This window comes from Antechinus flavipes, chromosome 3, assembly GCF_016432865.1.
Source record: "Antechinus flavipes isolate AdamAnt ecotype Samford, QLD, Australia chromosome 3, AdamAnt_v2, whole genome shotgun sequence".
Classification (NCBI taxonomy): domain Eukaryota; kingdom Metazoa; phylum Chordata; class Mammalia; order Dasyuromorphia; family Dasyuridae; genus Antechinus; species Antechinus flavipes.
Genome location: NC_067400.1, coordinates 244,513,013 through 244,530,008, shown reverse-complemented (window position 1 = coordinate 244,530,008; position 16,996 = coordinate 244,513,013). Strand labels below are relative to the sequence as shown.

The 16,996-nt window shown below is 35.5% G+C and overlaps 2 protein-coding genes across 2 annotated transcripts in view; one reads left to right on the top strand and one right to left on the bottom strand.

Moving 5' to 3' along the window:
- Positions 1 to 16,996, bottom strand: part of CBS (cystathionine beta-synthase) — a 254,157-nt gene that overhangs the window by 151,234 nt on the left and 85,927 nt on the right. The window lies entirely within an intron of this gene.
- CRYAA (crystallin alpha A) lies at positions 3,868 to 11,056 on the top strand. Its single transcript, XM_051984805.1, has 3 exons — positions 3,868 to 4,187; positions 5,857 to 5,979; positions 10,062 to 11,056. The coding sequence occupies exons 1-3, from the start codon at positions 3,999 to 4,001 to the stop codon at positions 10,269 to 10,271; spliced, it is 522 nt and encodes a 173-aa protein (XP_051840765.1). The 5' UTR covers positions 3,868 to 3,998; the 3' UTR covers positions 10,272 to 11,056.

Sequence of the window (16,996 nt, the reverse complement as noted above, 5' to 3'; positions counted from 1 at the left end):
ATTAAAACAATGTTGTATACAGTAACAGCAATATTGTTTTAAGAACAACTTTGGATGGGTGGAACTAAGATAGTTCTCTCAAACCTCTCCCTCAAACCACTCTAAATTCCTTTAATTAATGACTCTAAACAAATTTTTAGAATACATTAACACCCAAAAAGATGGAGTAGAATATTTTCCAGTCAAAGGCAACTTAATAGTAGGAAAAGTCTGTGGCACCAGGGTGGGAGTTCAGGGCACAGTCCCAGTGTAGGTTGTGCCAGCACAACTCTACTCTGGTCTCAGCCTGGACTTCAGCAAAGACAGTCTGGTCTAGGGACCTCTGGATAAGCAGCAATACTAGTGGTTTCCAGACCTCTCACTCTAAAGACTTGAAAGGTCAGCAGGAAAGATCTGTGGCACTAGAGAGGGAGCTCATTATGCAGTCCCAGTGCAGACCACACCAGTGCAGTTCTAGTTCCTGCCCCAACTTCAACACCAGGAAAGCCAGAATAGGCCTAGGAGCTTCTGAATCAGCTATAGCACTGGTGGTTTCTAGACCTCTCAGCCTGGATTCACCAATGGTGACTTTGAAAGTCACCAGGTAAGATTTGTCAGTAGAGTGAGAGGGTCTTAGGAAGCCAGGAAACCAAGAGTAGGCATGGGTGGCAGTGGCAGCAGCAGCTTCTGGAACCCTCAGCTTACTGGAGATCTCTTTATTACCACTGAAGAAGGTCTTTGTGCTTTAGGACTGTAGAACTTAGAGCTTCAGTGGGACAGGGACATTCTTTAGAATCACGTCCCTAGAAAGATTGAAAATAGTTACACAAAACCCCTGAAGCTTGGGACAGTGCACTCTTCACCCTAGAAACAGAACTTTAATAGAATTAAAAGCCAAGTAATATACTGGGGAAATGAGCAGACAACAGAAAAAGTTTCTAATCATAGAAAGTTACTATGGTGACAAGGAAGATTAAAACACACACTCAGAAGAAAATAACAAAGTCAAAGCTCCTATATCCAAAGCCTCTAAGAAAAGTAAGAATTGGTCTAAGAATTGGTCTCAGGCTATGGAAGAACTCAAAAAGGATTTTGAGAATCAAGTAAGAGAGAGACAGAGGAAAAATTAGGAAGAGAATTGAGAGTGTTACAAAAGAAAATACAAAAAGTTAATGAGGAGAAAAATGCCTTAAAAAGCAAAATTGGAGAAATGGGAATAGCTCATTGGGGAAAATAATTCCTTAAAAATTAGAATTTAGTAAATGAAAGCTAATGACTTTATAAGAAATTAAGATACAAGAAAACAAAATCAAAAGAATGAAAAAATTGATTAAATATCTCATTGGAAAAATAATTGACCTGGAAAATAGATTGAAGACAGAAAACATAAAAGTTATTAGTCTATTTGAAAGTCATGATCAAAAGCAACTTTGAGCAAATAAGTCACATGAAGGAAGACACTATCTGAATCCAGAGAAAGAATTAGTAAATAAAAGTAAATAGACATTTCTATTAGTATCTAATGGTAATCATCTCTAAGGTGGGGAGGAGGGGAAAAAAAAGGGGGGGGAGATAAATTTACATGATAATATATGAAAGGAATAGAAAATTGCACATAGTAGATTTGCAGTTTCATGTGTAATCATTTTTTTAAAATTATACTATGCTATGGAAATGCTTGTTTTATTCCATAAATGAAAAATAAAATAAAGAAAAATTAAAAAGAAACAAAAGGCAATAAAGTAGAAACCATACTGAAGAAGATGCTAAAGTGGACCTTGGCCCTTATTGGTATTATGAACCATATGGAGTATGTGATCTGGTCGTAGGTAAAGTCTGACTGTCTAGTGAAAACAAGCCACATATTACTATAAATTAGGAGGAGGATTAAGTGGTTTTTTTTGTGGGAAGAAAGAAAAATCTTGATTATTTATGGGCTCAGGTAAATGTCCTTACATTTTTCTCCTCTATACAAATAAAACATTTCTAATGTTTAATGCTATTCATTTAAGTACTTGCAGAATAGCTGAGGATCATTCTTGGAAAATGAAATGAGCCAGAATCAAAATTATCTAGATTTCTCTGGGTGATTATATAAGCCAAGGAGATTTGGAAGTGAGTCATTGCATCAAGAAGAAATGCTTCAATCACTCCCTATTGTTTCTAGGATAAGACTCTTTTGTCATTTAAAATCCTTCATAATCTAGTTACAATTTATCTTTTCAGATAGATTTCATATTGCTCTCTCAAACATAATCTGTGTTCCAACCATACTGACTTCCTTGTGTTTACTCTTTCAGGACTTTCCATCTTCTTTATGACTGAAGGAAGTATCCCTCATGCCTACAATGCTATTCCTTTATCTTTTAGAATTCTTGAAGCTTCCTTGAAAGTCCAGTTCATAAGCCACATCCTACAAGAAGACTTTCTTGATCCTCCTAGTTGTTTACTTTATCAATTACTTTGTATTTTTGTATTGACTTGGCTGTTTCTAAGTTATTTCTCTCCAATAGATTATCAACTTTAGGGCAAGAGCTCATTTTTTCTCTTCTTTGTATCCCTCACATCTACTGACACCTTTTGAGTAAATATTTAATGAAGTGAAGGATCCAAAACCCAAAATTCCTACAGAAGCAAAAGGAGAGCATGGATTATAGAAGGCCGCACAAAAGAGCAATTATTATTATTTTTTTTTGGCTGAGGCAATTGGGGTTAAGTGACTTGCCCAGGGTCACACAGCCAGGAAGTGTTAAGTATTTGAGGCCAGATTTGAATTCAGGTCCTCCTGACTTCAGGGCTGGTGCTCTATACACAACACCAATTAAAAAAAATTATTAAAAATAAATTAAGAATTTTGAGAAGTGAAGGTAAGGAGAGAGTAAATTTCAGTTGCTAGGACAGATTGTGTTAATGTATGAAGACAGGAAGTCAAATGTAGAGTTTAGATAATTCTTAGCAGTCTATTTGGACTACAATGTGACGTTCTTAAAAAGGAATAATATGAAATAAAGCTACAAAGGTAAACAGACATCAGAAATCAGGCCAGCCATAGCATACTGCAATTATCAGACTGAGAATTTGACATTTTATTCTAGAAATAAAAGGAAATCAATGAAGATTTTTGATCAGGGAAGTGACACGGTCAGGTGGGGATTTAAGGTTATTTTGACAATTGGATGAAGATGGGATTGGAGAGGACAGAAATTAGTGGCAAGGAAATCAATTCGAATGCTATTATTGTCTCAGAGAGAATTGATAATGTATTGATCTCTCTATTAGTGGTCTTGATAGAAAGGGGATGGATGTGAAAGATTTTGTGAAGATAGAATTGATAAGCCTTGACAACTAAGTAGGTATAAGGATAGATGGTGTGAAAGTGAAGAAAAAGTAAAGGAAGACTCCAAGGTTAGACAACTGAATGACTGCAAAAATTGTGATATCCTCAACAGAACTGGGGTTAGATGGATAAGGTAATTCCATCATATGATTCTATATGTATATATAGCTGTATATTAGAATGCATATTCTATATATATACACACATATCTATATGTATAAAGTATAAATACTGATAAAATTTTATGAACATGCACTAAAAATGTTACACCCCAAAACATGAATACTCAAGTTATATAATTCCTCTCAGGTCAATTTCCTGAAAAAAACTGAAAAGAAAGTGAGAATATGACTTGTGACTAAAACTAATTGATAATAAACCTACTCCATCTGAAAAGTGACAAACCTAGAAAATAGAGAGCAGTCACCATTCAGGACAACCTGAATTCTGCCCCAAATGTCACTCTCAGGTTTTCCTGTGCATTTCTGCTGACTGGAATGCTTTCACCATGAGTTCATGTCTTTCCAGAAAAATCCCACTTAATGCCTTCATTCAGTCAAAGGGGTATATATAGGGGATGTTTTGCAACCCCATGTTATGCAGCCCAGGGAACACTACCACTCTCCCTAAAGTGCTCGCATTGTCTTCTCAACTCTCCACCTAGTTGCCAGCAGGGAGAAACATGGACATAACTATCCAGCATCCCTGGTTCAAACGCGCTCTTGGATCCTTATATCCAAGTCGCTTGTTTGACCAATTTTTTGGAGAAGGCCTTTTTGAATATGACCTCTTGCCTTTCCTCTCCTCCACCATCAGCCCTTATTACAGGCAGTCACTCTTCCGAACTGTGTTGGAATCAGGCATTTCTGAGGTAAGAATTTTTTATTCTCCGCAGTAGCTACCCTTTTCCTTTGTCAATTTTCTTATAGATAGCCAAAGGTGATGATGACCCAGAGACCTTTTGTAGCAGGAAAATATGGTTGGACTATGTCTGCTGCAGCAACTTACACTATATTTAGAGCGAGATCCTCAGGCTCTGTCATTTATGTTGCATGTGGCAGATGCATAAGATTCACTGACCTGTCTTATTTCCCTCTCCCAAGTCCCCCTCTGAATTCTCTGAGTAATAGATGTCTCCACTTGATCAAGCAAAAACAGAACTTACAATTCTTTAACTACCTGCCTGACTGCACCTCTAATGGAGAAATAGTGCAGCAGCAGAATTGTACTCTAGTTCTACTCCATGTCTCTGGGAAGGGGGGAGCTGAAGATAAATCCAAACTGAGCAAGACCGTTCTCTTTTCCTCCCATCAGCTCATGACCCATGTGTGGTTTGAAATGCACAAACCACATGCTGGAAACCCCAAGAACAACCCTACCAAGGCAAGTTGTTGGCAAATGCAAGTTGTTTGTGTTCAGCTGCTTCCCCAACTGTCTGCTCTGGGCTGTGAAAGCCAGGCTGGGGGTGGGTGCTTCCTTGTATCTTGCAAGTCAGTTGATCCAGGATTTCCTCTCCAGCAAATCGCAGAAAGATTAGAATCGTTTCCCTTTTGATTTAGTAGAATCTCCCTGTGCCTGCTCGAAAAAAAGGGGGGGAAAGGCACCAAAAGGAACCCGACAAAAATCTAAGGAACTGGTAAAAGGGCTGGTTAAGGAAAAGAAGTATAATAATAATATTTGTAAAGCATTTGAAAGGGGGCAAGGTGCTGATACATGCTATATTTCATTTAATCCTCACAAAAACCTTGTAAAGTAAGTATGCCAAAGATTATTATCTTCCTTTTTACAAATGAGGAAAATAATATTTAGAGAGGGTAAGTGATTTGCCTGTGGTCACTCAGTTAATAGCTGTCAAAAGTAGGATTTAATTTTAATTTCTAAATGTGCCATCCATTATGCTGCAATGAACCTATTAGTAAAAGTGCTTACCAAGTAAAGCCCAAATGTCTAAAGGAAAAATGGGTTATGTGAAACAAAGACAGCAATAATCAGATCATCCATCACTTGAAACAGAAAGATTCTTTTTTTTAATTATAGCTTTTTATTTACAAGATATATGCATGGGCAATTTTTCAGCATTGACCCTTGCAAAACCTTCTGTTCCAACTAAAGCAGAAAGATTCTTAAGAGTCTTAAAATGAATCGAGAATAGTTTTTTTAAACCTCTTGACAAGATAGAAGTGGTAGTACTGTCTAGATATGTGAAGTTAACCGCAGAGTGGAGACGATTATGCAGAACACTTAGGCAAAATAAACAAATTTAAAACCTTTTATTGAGAAAACCGAAATTCTTTTTTTGGAACTTAAAGACTCTGTCTATGGAGACCAGATTCAGCAAATAACTCAACCCACCTCATTTTGCTTTTAGAGTCTCTTATTCTACATCCCCTATCTTAAAAATGGAAGGAGCCACAGATCAATTTTAATTCCTTTAGTTTTCTACAATCCATCTCAGGGAACTTGGAAGAGAATTGTTTCCTTGTCCATCAACAGGCTCTGCCAAATAGTTGGTAAATCTGCATGTGACATTTTAATTTCAGGTGAGATCTGACCGAGACAAGTTTGTTATCTTCCTGGATGTTAAACATTTCTCTCCTGAAGACTTGACTGTGAAGGTGTTGGATGACTTTGTGGAAATTCATGGGAAGCACAGTGAAAGACAGGTAAGAAGTCATTAGCATCCATCATTAGCAAACCATTTGTGGTTTATTTTCTTATGTTTTTTGGAAGTCTTATAATTGGGCTGAGAAAGAGGAAGAGTTGAGTCAGAGAGAATAGAACCTGTGAATAGATTATTTTAATTAGATCAGTTTCTTCTGAGGGTTCTAATGTATCCTCAATAACCTCTTAGAAGATAAAATCTTTTTTAGCATTATCGGCAGGGCAGTCTGACAGAACGCCAACACAAGTGGCAGTATTGGACTTCAAATATGCCTCTATTGCCAAGGGAGTTGTTAAAGCATTCTGCAAAAATTGTCCAACTTTCTTTCTCAATTGCTCCATCAGCCCATTTGTACTGTTGGGGAAATAGTTCAGTACATATAAGATTTATGCTTTCCTCATGTGGGAACTCCTACCTGAAAACAGATAACAACCTATTTAATTTTTTTTTCCTGAGTCAATTGGGGTTAAGTGATTTTCCCAGGGTGTCACACAGCAAGAAAGTATTTAGTGTCTGAGATCAGATTTGAACTCAGGTCCTCCTAACTTCAGGGCTGGTGCTCTATTCACTACTTCACCTAGCTGCCCCAACCTATTTATAATTTATAGTCTTAGAAAGGTGCCTGAAATTCATGAATATTATGATAATTGTTAGTGTCAGAGAGGGGATTTTATGATCTCTTTTCTATACCAAAGGCATCTCTTTTGCCAGGAGAACAATTTAAATAATTGAACCAAGATTTGTGCTAAATTCCTTAAATATGGATAGTTTCTTTTTTTGTCTTTATATTCCCAGAGACTAGAACATTTCCTTGCTTAATAAATAAATGCTTAAAAAATGCTTGAATTGAGCAAATTGCCTTTAAGGCACATGACAGAAAGGAACTAAGTAAATAATGAGACTCATTACTAATATTATTGTCCCAATCTATATAATTTCACCATTCATCTATATGATTGTCTTAAATTAAATGTAAACAGAAATATCATGGAAATATTCAGGCACATCTTGATCCATCACAATCAAATGCTGAACTGTGTTTTGATTCAGGAAAAGCTAAAGCAAATATGCTATCTAAAGCAGATACAGAACATCTGAATTTTCACATGGAAAGATGACTAGTATAAATGAGAAGAACAAACAAAATAGTCCTAGGTTTGAAAATTTTCCACACACAATATGCAAAATTGAAATAAGACCATGTAATACTTTAAATGTTGATTGAATTGAATTGAAATGCAACTGAATGTTAGCAGAAGTCTTAATGTTCTTCTCAAAGTGATAGCCTTTCCTGAAACATGAAGAACTTAAGAAAAAATCCATAGTTTTCCTTTCTGAAGAATCATGGCACCTAAAGCTACCTCTCTGTTCCTGGGATATTTTAATTTAATTCCTGGGACCACTTTAATTTCATCTAGCCAATGAGATATTTCTCCATCTTATCTTAATTAAATAATTGATATCCTCAGCTTATAGAAAAGAGAGTATAGTTGAATTTATAAAATCAGAAGCTATGCAAGAGTTTTGAAACTAATCTTCACTTAAGCTTTTTGTTCTATGTTGCTTTATTACTATAAGCCCTAACCTTATGTGTGTGTGTATTCACATATATTGTGTATTATTGACTTGTTTCAGTCTAACTCTTCATGCCTAACTCCACTTGGGGTTTCTGGGCAAAGATAATAGAGTAGTTTGCCTTTTCCTTCTCCAACTCATTATACAGTTAAGAAAATTGAGGTTAAATGACTTGCCTACGGTCACATAATTGCTACGTGAATGAGGCCATATTTTAACTCATGAAAATGAGTCTTCCTTATTCCAAATCCAGTGATCTATCCACTATGCTATCTAATTGCCCCATATATGTATGTAAAAAAATTTAAAAATATAATGGAACTCTTTTTTTTTTTTACTGAAGCATTATTTTAATACAAAAATTAAAGTGTTGCATTTAGAAGAACTAATATCCTGGTCATAGAGTGATCACATAAAGCCTACAAACCTACTGTAAAGATTCCATTTTAACAAAGTTCTTGTTTTGAAATAGAGGTGTATCTGGCAAGTACCTCAAATGCCATTAAAAGAAAGAAACTACATCTCCTTATATAATCCATGGCCCCAAACTCTAAGCTCTGCATTTATCTGAACTAGATTCAATATTGGGATACTTCTAAAAAATTATCTCTGACTCATTTTGTTCCCTCTCAAAATTTTCTCCAAGAAATATCAGATTATAGCTTGTGTCTAAGTCTCCAGAGTTGTAGCCAAATCAGTTTTCCAAGGACTCTTCCAAGCCCTTAATATAACAACAAACATTGTCTGGAGGATAGTATTTTTACCTCTACAAAAATTTAGAAAATACATAAAAGAAACAAATTATTCCACAAAAAATTGAAATTTTCTACACTTTCTCGGTGACTATGATCCTCCCCAATCTTCCTTACTTCCTTACCCCTGGTCCCTCTGCTGGTCTCCAGGGACATAGATCTATAATGACTTGTTTGGGTCAGTGGGTGTCAAAACCCATATAGAAATAGATAACCACAGGCTGCAAATTGCTTTATATAATACCACCAGTTAAAATTTTATCTGTTGTATCATACTTTTATTTATTTTGTCAAACATTTCTCAATTACATTATAATTTCAGTTGGCATGCACTCAGGTCAGGAGTTTGGGCATTTCTTGTTTGAATTATGCACGAAAGGGAAATGAATTTGAGGTTGCTAAATATGCAACAATCCCTTCTGTCCAACACTTTAGTGAGTCCCACTTTCATTCCAGGGATACAGATGGCACTCCAACCTAATGTTACTACTTTAAGCTAATAGTAGAAAAGTTCCCTAAACTCAAGAAATTTGTTTGGGTTTGGTAGAGAAGAAACCCTTTTTCCATTGTCCCTGCATTTTTTTCAGATAATGTTTGGTAGTAGTAAAGAGCAAAGTCTAAGTCTTTTTTTTCCTCCATTTTGTGGCTCAGTCTCTTGATAATTCTCCAGCTATTGGGCCATACACACAATCTTTTGTCTGTTCAAATAGCTGACAGTATCCAACAACTCTGTCTTCTCTTTAAAAAAGCTAGATTTCAAAATTGCCAGGAAATACCCACCTCTATTCAGGAAGTTAGAATTCAAGATTTTTTGCTGCTCCTTCAAAAGGTTGAGGTTCAGGAACTTCCACTACAAAGCTACAAAATTTCCTTTTGCACAACTGTCCTCTTTGGGACTGAAGTTGCTCTTTTCATGGCTAGGAGCAAGATTGCAGGGTCCAGGAACATAATTAAGAGGTTCCATCACTGCCCTTCAAAGACTTCTTTCAGGCTCTATGGATAAGAGTATGTATAATTACATTGTACTTCTGCCTCAAGGCTGCCATTACCAGTTCTCAATTGAGAAAGGCTGCATGCATATACAGACTCCACTTCAAACCTGCCCAAGATTTGTTCTAACTCTGCTGTTCTCTAGTCTGTTTGATGTTCAAGTGTGTTAGAAATTTTATCTCCTTCGATCCTCACAACAAACCTGGGAGGTAGGTGCTATTATTATTTTACAATGAAGGAAATTGAAGCAGAAGTCAAATGATTTCTCCAGGGCCTGCAATTAGTAAAGTCTGAGGTCAGATTTGAACTCAGTTATTCCTGTCTTCATATACTGTACCATCTGTAACCCATCCTAATCAATTTATTTCAATCAATGAGACTTTAGAGCCCTAATCCTCCCTGAGGTACAGTTGTTTCCCAATTCTTTCAATGATGCTATCTTCATAGGAAGATACAAAGTCCTAAAATACCCTTTAGTAAATTCATCAGGATTATCCCCAGATCAAATCTCTATATAATGGCCAAAATTGTGGTAGTTTTATGCCTATTCCAAATATGCAAAATACATGTTACATATAGCCAGAAGAATTTCCAATTTTTATTTATTGTGGTGGATAATGGATATTGTTATTATTGTGGAGATTAACATCCACTATCTCATTTTAGAATGAGAATTCTTGGGCGTGGAATTCCAATAATCTCAGGAGAGTGTGGATGGCTCCCTGCCTTTGAATAACCATTCTTTCCCATCTTTGCCTTCTGCCAGGATGACCACGGCTACATTTCCCGTGAATTCCATCGTCGATACCGCCTGCCTTCCAACGTGGATCAGGCCTCCATTTCCTGCTCCCTATCTGCTGATGGCATGCTGACCTTCTCTGGTCCCAAGATCCACTCTAATATGGATGCAAGCCACAGCGATCGATCCATCCCTGTATCTCGTGAGGAGAAGCCCACCTTGGCTCCCTCTTCTTAGGCTGAGACCTTGTGAGTCACATAGGCTGCCTCCATCCGCAGTCTTTCCTCACAAAGCCATTGCATAGATACCAGGGGAAAATGTAGAAAAGTCAAGGTTGTTTATTTTCCTCTGCTCTATTCCCTCTTTTGTTGTTGTTATTTTCATTTTCTTAGATGGGATGAAGGTTTGAGAGAGTCTGAGACATTGGGCCTTGAGGCCTAAAATCTAAAGAGCTGTGATGTTAGTGATGATCCAAAAATCTAAATGTTAAAAACCCAAATCCCATCACCTGGCTGGTTTGCAGAAATGGCCATTGTCCTATGCTGTTTTTAATAACATCTTCAAGTGACTGAGAGTGTTCCTGGTGTTAACCTCCAATAAACGAGATGAAGAAGAATCAACAACTGAGCCAATCAATGTGAAGAGAAATTGAACTAGAGAGAGTGGGAAGTCATATACATTTAATAAAGTGCCTCCAGGTAATTCAAAGGTTCCTCACACGTGACACAACCTAATATAAGCAGGTCACAGCTGGATTTTTAGACAGGTGTGTCTCTGTAGTCAGGATGTTAGTTTCTGTTAGCCATGCTTCATATGACAGGAAGGAGTAAGTGCTGCCCAGCTTTGGAGATTCTGTGAGAGAGTTCCATCATAATATTAAGGCTTCAAATCCCCACTGGGATCTCCCAAGGCTGTATGTCTCAGACGATCTTTCTCAAAATCTTAAAATTTCTAACATAGGTTCACCACACTGTAAGAATACCACCACTGGCCATCAATAAAGTAAATGTGACATGAGCAAACCATGGCTTTGTGTCAATTTTTTTCTTTCTTGGAGTTTGGAATGGAAAAGGTATATATGTCAATCTGGTTAGAAAGAAGATTCAAATATTAATATTATTAAAGACTGAGGTTGGGGGAAAAGGAATTGGAATTCTTCCCCTATTTTGCCAAGGTTAGAGTTCTCTGTGACTGTGATGATTAAGCCACATCTGGAGTACTGTATTTGATCTGGGACATGGAATTTTTTCTTTCTCTCTCTTTTTTTTCCCTGAGGCAATTGGGATTAAGTGACTTGCCCAGGATCACACAGCTAGAAGTGTTAAGTGTCTGAGGTCAGATTTGAACTCAGGTCTTCCTGACTTTAGGGCTGGTGCTATATCCACTGCTCCACCTAGGACATGGAATCTTGAAGATGATGTTAACAAGCTGGAGTGGATGCAAAGGGACAAAGATAACAGAGAAGATTCAGAGCCATACTTTAAGAGGATAGCTAAAAGAAATTAGGAATGTTTAACTAGGAGAAGAGGTCCACTTAAGGAGGCATCTGTGGAATTACAGAGAGCCAAAGGGTAGAAGTAAGGCAGTTAAATGGTACAGGGGATAGAATACTGGCCCTGAAGTCAGGAAGATCTGAATTCAAATGTGATCTCAAAGATTTACTAGCTGTATGACCCTGGATCAGTCACTTTTGACTTAGTTTGCTCACTGTGAAATGGGATAATAATAGTACTAGCTGTGAACTTAAGTCTGTCACTTAGTCTCTGTTTGGTTCAGTTTGCTCACTCTGAAATGGGATAATAATAGTATTAGCTGTGTGTGACCCTAGGTCAGTCACTTAGTCTCTGTTTGGTTCAGTTTGCTCTCTATAAAATGGGATAACAATAGTACTTTTAGGGTTTTTATGAGGATCAAAAAAATATTATTTTTAAAGCATTCAGTACAATGCCTGGCACACAATAGGTGCTATATAAGTACTTATTCCCTTCCCAAGAAACCATGAGAAAAAAATTCTTCAATATGAAGAAAAACTTAACAATTAGAGATGTCCCAAAATGGAATGGGATTATGGTGATGATAACAATAATAACAATGGTCATAATAATAATAATAGCAGCCAACATTTATGTAGAGCTTTAAGATTTAAAAAGAACTTTACAAATATGACTTCATTTTTTCCTCAAAGCAATCCTGTGAGGTAGATACTATTATTTACCCTCATTTTTTCAGATGAGAAAACTGAGACAAGAGTTAAATAACTAGCCAATGTCATACAGCTAAGTGTCTGAGGCCAGATTTTAATTTAGGTCCTCCTGACTCCAAGCTCAGGGCTCTAGTCATTATCTAGCTTTCTCATGACTGAGAGTTTTAAGCAGTGATAAGATGACGACTTAGTGAGAGTATTATAGAGGGAATTCATGTGACAGGTAAGAGTTGGATTAGATAACTTTACTTGGATGTCTCACAAACTTCATTTCAAAATGTTCAGAACCCAGCTCTATCTATTTTCCCCTAAGCTAGCTCTCCCTTCTAACTTTACTGATCATCTTAATACTACCACTATTCTCCCAGTCTGGGAATGATTTTTGATTCTTACTCATATCCACATTTAATTAGGTGTCAAATTCTGTTTATTCTTCATCACTCTTACTCACATATACCTATTTCTCCCTATTTCCATTACTACCACCCTACTTCTAGGCATCATAACTCATATTCAGGACTACAACTTCTTTTTGCTTCCTTTCAATAAGTTTTTACAAATGGCTTCCAGATAGAATTTCCCAAAGCTTAGTATTGATCCCATAACTACCTTAATATTTCAATAAGGCCATGATTTTTATCAGGGTGTATATTCTCTTTATTAGTGAAAAATGTAATCCATCTGTGCCTCCTTACCCTGGGAAATCTTTATCCATGTTTTCTCACATATCCAACATGGGAGATCTACCCAATGGCTTAAGGATTTCTTCTAGGTTTTATTAATAAGCACAATTGGTAACACATATAGTTAAGGTTTGCAAATTCCTCTAAATACATTACCTCATTTGAGCCTCACAGCCCTTTGATGGAATAAATACTATAGTTATTATTATCCCCATTTTATAGATGAAGAAATTGAAGCTCAGAGCAAGATGTTATATTGGCCTATATCTACCCAACTATTAATGAGTGGATTTAAGCCCAGGTCTTTATGTCTAGGTTCAACCTTCTATTCATGATAATGTCTTACTCAATCTCACATTTAAACTGTCCATTTCTTATCTTTCCTTCCTATTATACAACCGGTCTACTTCCATTTTAAAATATTTCTTGGATTACCTCATTTTTGTTACTTTTTTGCTTGTAGATTTTTTTTTGTATTTTAATTTTCTAAATATATGCAAAGACAGTTTTCAGCATTCAACTTTGCAAAATCTTGTGTCTCAAATTTTTCTCCCTCTCTCCCCTCCCTCCAAAACAGCAAGCAACCCAATATAGGTTAAACATGTGCAGTTCTTCTAAACATATTTCCATATTCATCATGCTGCACAAGAAAAATGAGATGAAAAGGGAAATAAAATAAGCAAACAAACAACAACCACCACAAAAAAAGCTGAAAATGCTATGCTTGGAACCATATTCAGCCTACACAGTTCTCTTTCTGGATGCTGATGGCCCTTTCTATAACAAATGCAGTGAAAAGGTCTTGGATTACCTCTGATGAAAAGAGTCAAGTCCATTACAGTTAATCATCATACAATCTTGTTACTGGGTACAATGTTCTCTTGGTTCTGCTCATTTAATTTAGCATCAATTCATGTAAGTTTTTCCAAGCTTTTCTAAAATCGGCCTGCTCATCATTTCTTAGAAAACAATAATATTCCATTACATTCATATACCATAACTTATTCAGTCATTCCCCAACTGATAGGCATCCACTCAGTTTCTAGCTCCTTGCTATGTAATTCATCTTTAGAAATACATTGCATTTTTGGATCAGTTACAATTGTTAATCTTCAAAGGTTGCTACTACATGGTTTTTATGAGAAAAAATTTATGAATTTATATGATAGGGAGCAATTTGAAATAGCTAAAATATTGTGTATCTTCACAAATATAATATATAGCCCAATATCTTCCTTCTACTTATTTCATGCCCAGACAATTTTCCATCTATAATACTTTTTTTCAAGACATACACATCCCATTCAACTAACAATATCCATATGATTTTTCCTGCATGGATTGTTAAACCAATCTTTTTTGAGTGCTTTTATATCTGTCTCACTGAGGAATTTCCATAATATTCTGTGATTTATAGGATGGATACAATGCCATCCACAAAAAGGAGCACCTAGAAGATTTTATCATCAATGGAGAGTTCTTCTTCCATTAGGACTCTGCATTATACATATTTTCTATTACAGAAATAAACTTCTTTGGTGAACCTATAAGTGTTTTGACAATAATCAGAGGATGATTTGACACTTATATCTCTATGCCTGCATTTGTCAAGAAATCTTATTTGATTTTTACATAAACATAAGAGACTCCTTCTTTGGATGAGGATTTTTTGGATGTTATTTTAATTTATTGTGTCAAACATTTATTTTTTTATTTATTGATTTATTTATTGATTGATTAAATAATTTTATTATTTTTATATATATTTATATATAAATATAAATTTAATTTATTATATATAATTTAATATATTTATATATATATTTATTATAATTAAATAAATAATTTAATGATTGAATGAATTAAATATTTATTGAATTAATAATTGATTAAAATCAATAAAGAATACATGCAGTAAGATATTACAGTCTATGTATGTACCTTTCAGGAAGTTGTGTGACTTTAAAGATATGGTCTTCTTTAGAAAACAACATATAAGAAACTGTCTATTCTAACCTGGTATTTTCATCAAGTATAGTCTTGATCATTCTCAAAGATTTTATAAAGAAGTAAGTAGGCATAGGAAAGAATAAGCATGAATGTCTTTTTCAGATAGTAATATCATCTATTAATTTTTTCATTCTTTTGATAACTTCATCTCCAAGAGATATCTTGTAAAATAATGCCTAAATATCTTCAAGAGTATTTTGCTTTCATTATAGCATTCTACTATCCTGGCAAAATATTAAGTACAAATGTTCATCAGTAGTAGGTAATAAATTTTTTTATTATTGTAATCCATGAAACAATTTTAAAAATATTTTTTTAATGATCTTGGGTCTTCAGTAGCTTTCTTCTATTATGAAGAGCAATAAAATTCATCTAGTTTTTAGACCTTTTGTTCATTTAATTTTTGGTACTTTAAAAGGGAGATCTTTGTCCTGGGACCAATGAATTTAATCCATAAGTCAGCAAACAGGAACAGCAATCAGACACCAGGGATAAAAACATAAAGAATTTTTTTAATCCCCCACTTTTAAGCAGCTTATGTTCCAACAAGGAAGCCAAACATAAATTATTATATATAGGATAAACACAAAAAGAATAAATATAAATTAATGCAAAATAGCTAGAAAGGAAGGGCATGAACATTTGTAGGGATTGGGAAAGGTTTCAAATAATTGACGAGAACTAAGTTTGAAGGAAGTAAGGGATTCTAGGCAGCTGTAGGTGCAGTGGATAGAGTACTGAGACTAGAGTTAGGAAGGCGTAAGTTTAAAATCCATTCTCAGACACTCACTATGTGACCTCACTAACTTGTCTGCCTCAGTTTCTTCACTATTAAAATAAAGTTAGCACCAACATCTCAGGATGTTATAAGGTTGATTGTATGTGTATAATCTATATCGGATTGCTTCTTGTTTTAAGAAAGGGAGAGGTAAAGGAAGAAGAGAGAAAAAAATTGGAATACAAAATCTTACAAAAATAAATGTATACATGTATTAGAAAAATAAAATATTATTGGTTTTTTTAAAGCATTGTTGTAAGAATCAAATGAAATATTTGTGAAGTGCTAACACTGTGTCTGGCAATTGGTAGGAACTTCATAAATGCTTGTACTCTTCTCTTCTTTGAGGCAGAGGTCAAAAGACAGTACATTCCAAGCTTTGAAGATGTCTGATGTAAAGGTAAAATAGTCTATAACAAGGCTAGAAAGATAGTTTGGGGCCAGATTGTAAAGAAATTTAAAAACTAAATAACCAAGTTAATATTTTATCCTGGTGTCAGGATATATCTATGACATTTAATTCAGCTCTCTTCTTTGTAAAGTTGCTCATTCTACTAGTCTGAAGCCTGAGGAAGGAGCTACTGTTCTTCAAACCCTGGCTACTTTATATTGAGGTAATCAGTAAATTATGCTAATCCTTGCTGAGCCTTAGTGCTCTGAGCCAATTAAATCTTTAGAAAAACAAGCCTGATTTGCATTGAGGGAATGGGTGTGAGGGCACCTAGCCTATTGCTCCCACAATTATTTAACTTTCCTACATCCCATGTAATTCTATTCCTTTTCCACAGGAAGGGTGGAGTGATAGAGTGGCAGAAAAGGGCATAGTAAGGAGTCAAGGATAATGTCTATAAATATGGAAGATTGAGAAAAAATGGTGGTGACTTTAACAGGAATAAGAAAAGTTTAAAAGAGTGATGGGTTTGTGGGGAAAGATTTTGTTTTGGACATGTTGAGTCTAGATATCTTCAGGAAATATCTGCAACTTGGGATGTTTAATGTGCATCTGTCTCCATAGAAGGAAATGTGATTAAATCACTGAAGAGGAAACTGGATGTAGTTCTGTGTTCTTGTGTAAGGGATTTACTGAGTTGGTGTCAGACTCATGGGGAGGGACATAGGGACAGAAGACTCTCCAGGGACGAAAGAGAGAAAGATTTTGAAATAATCGACATGCATGGAAACTTATCAATGTCTCTGAAATTGCTTGAATTTCTAGAGAAAGCTAAAACAGATCTATTTTGGTTTGAGCTGGTTCTTATCTTGCTCTGAAATGAAGAATTTATTCACT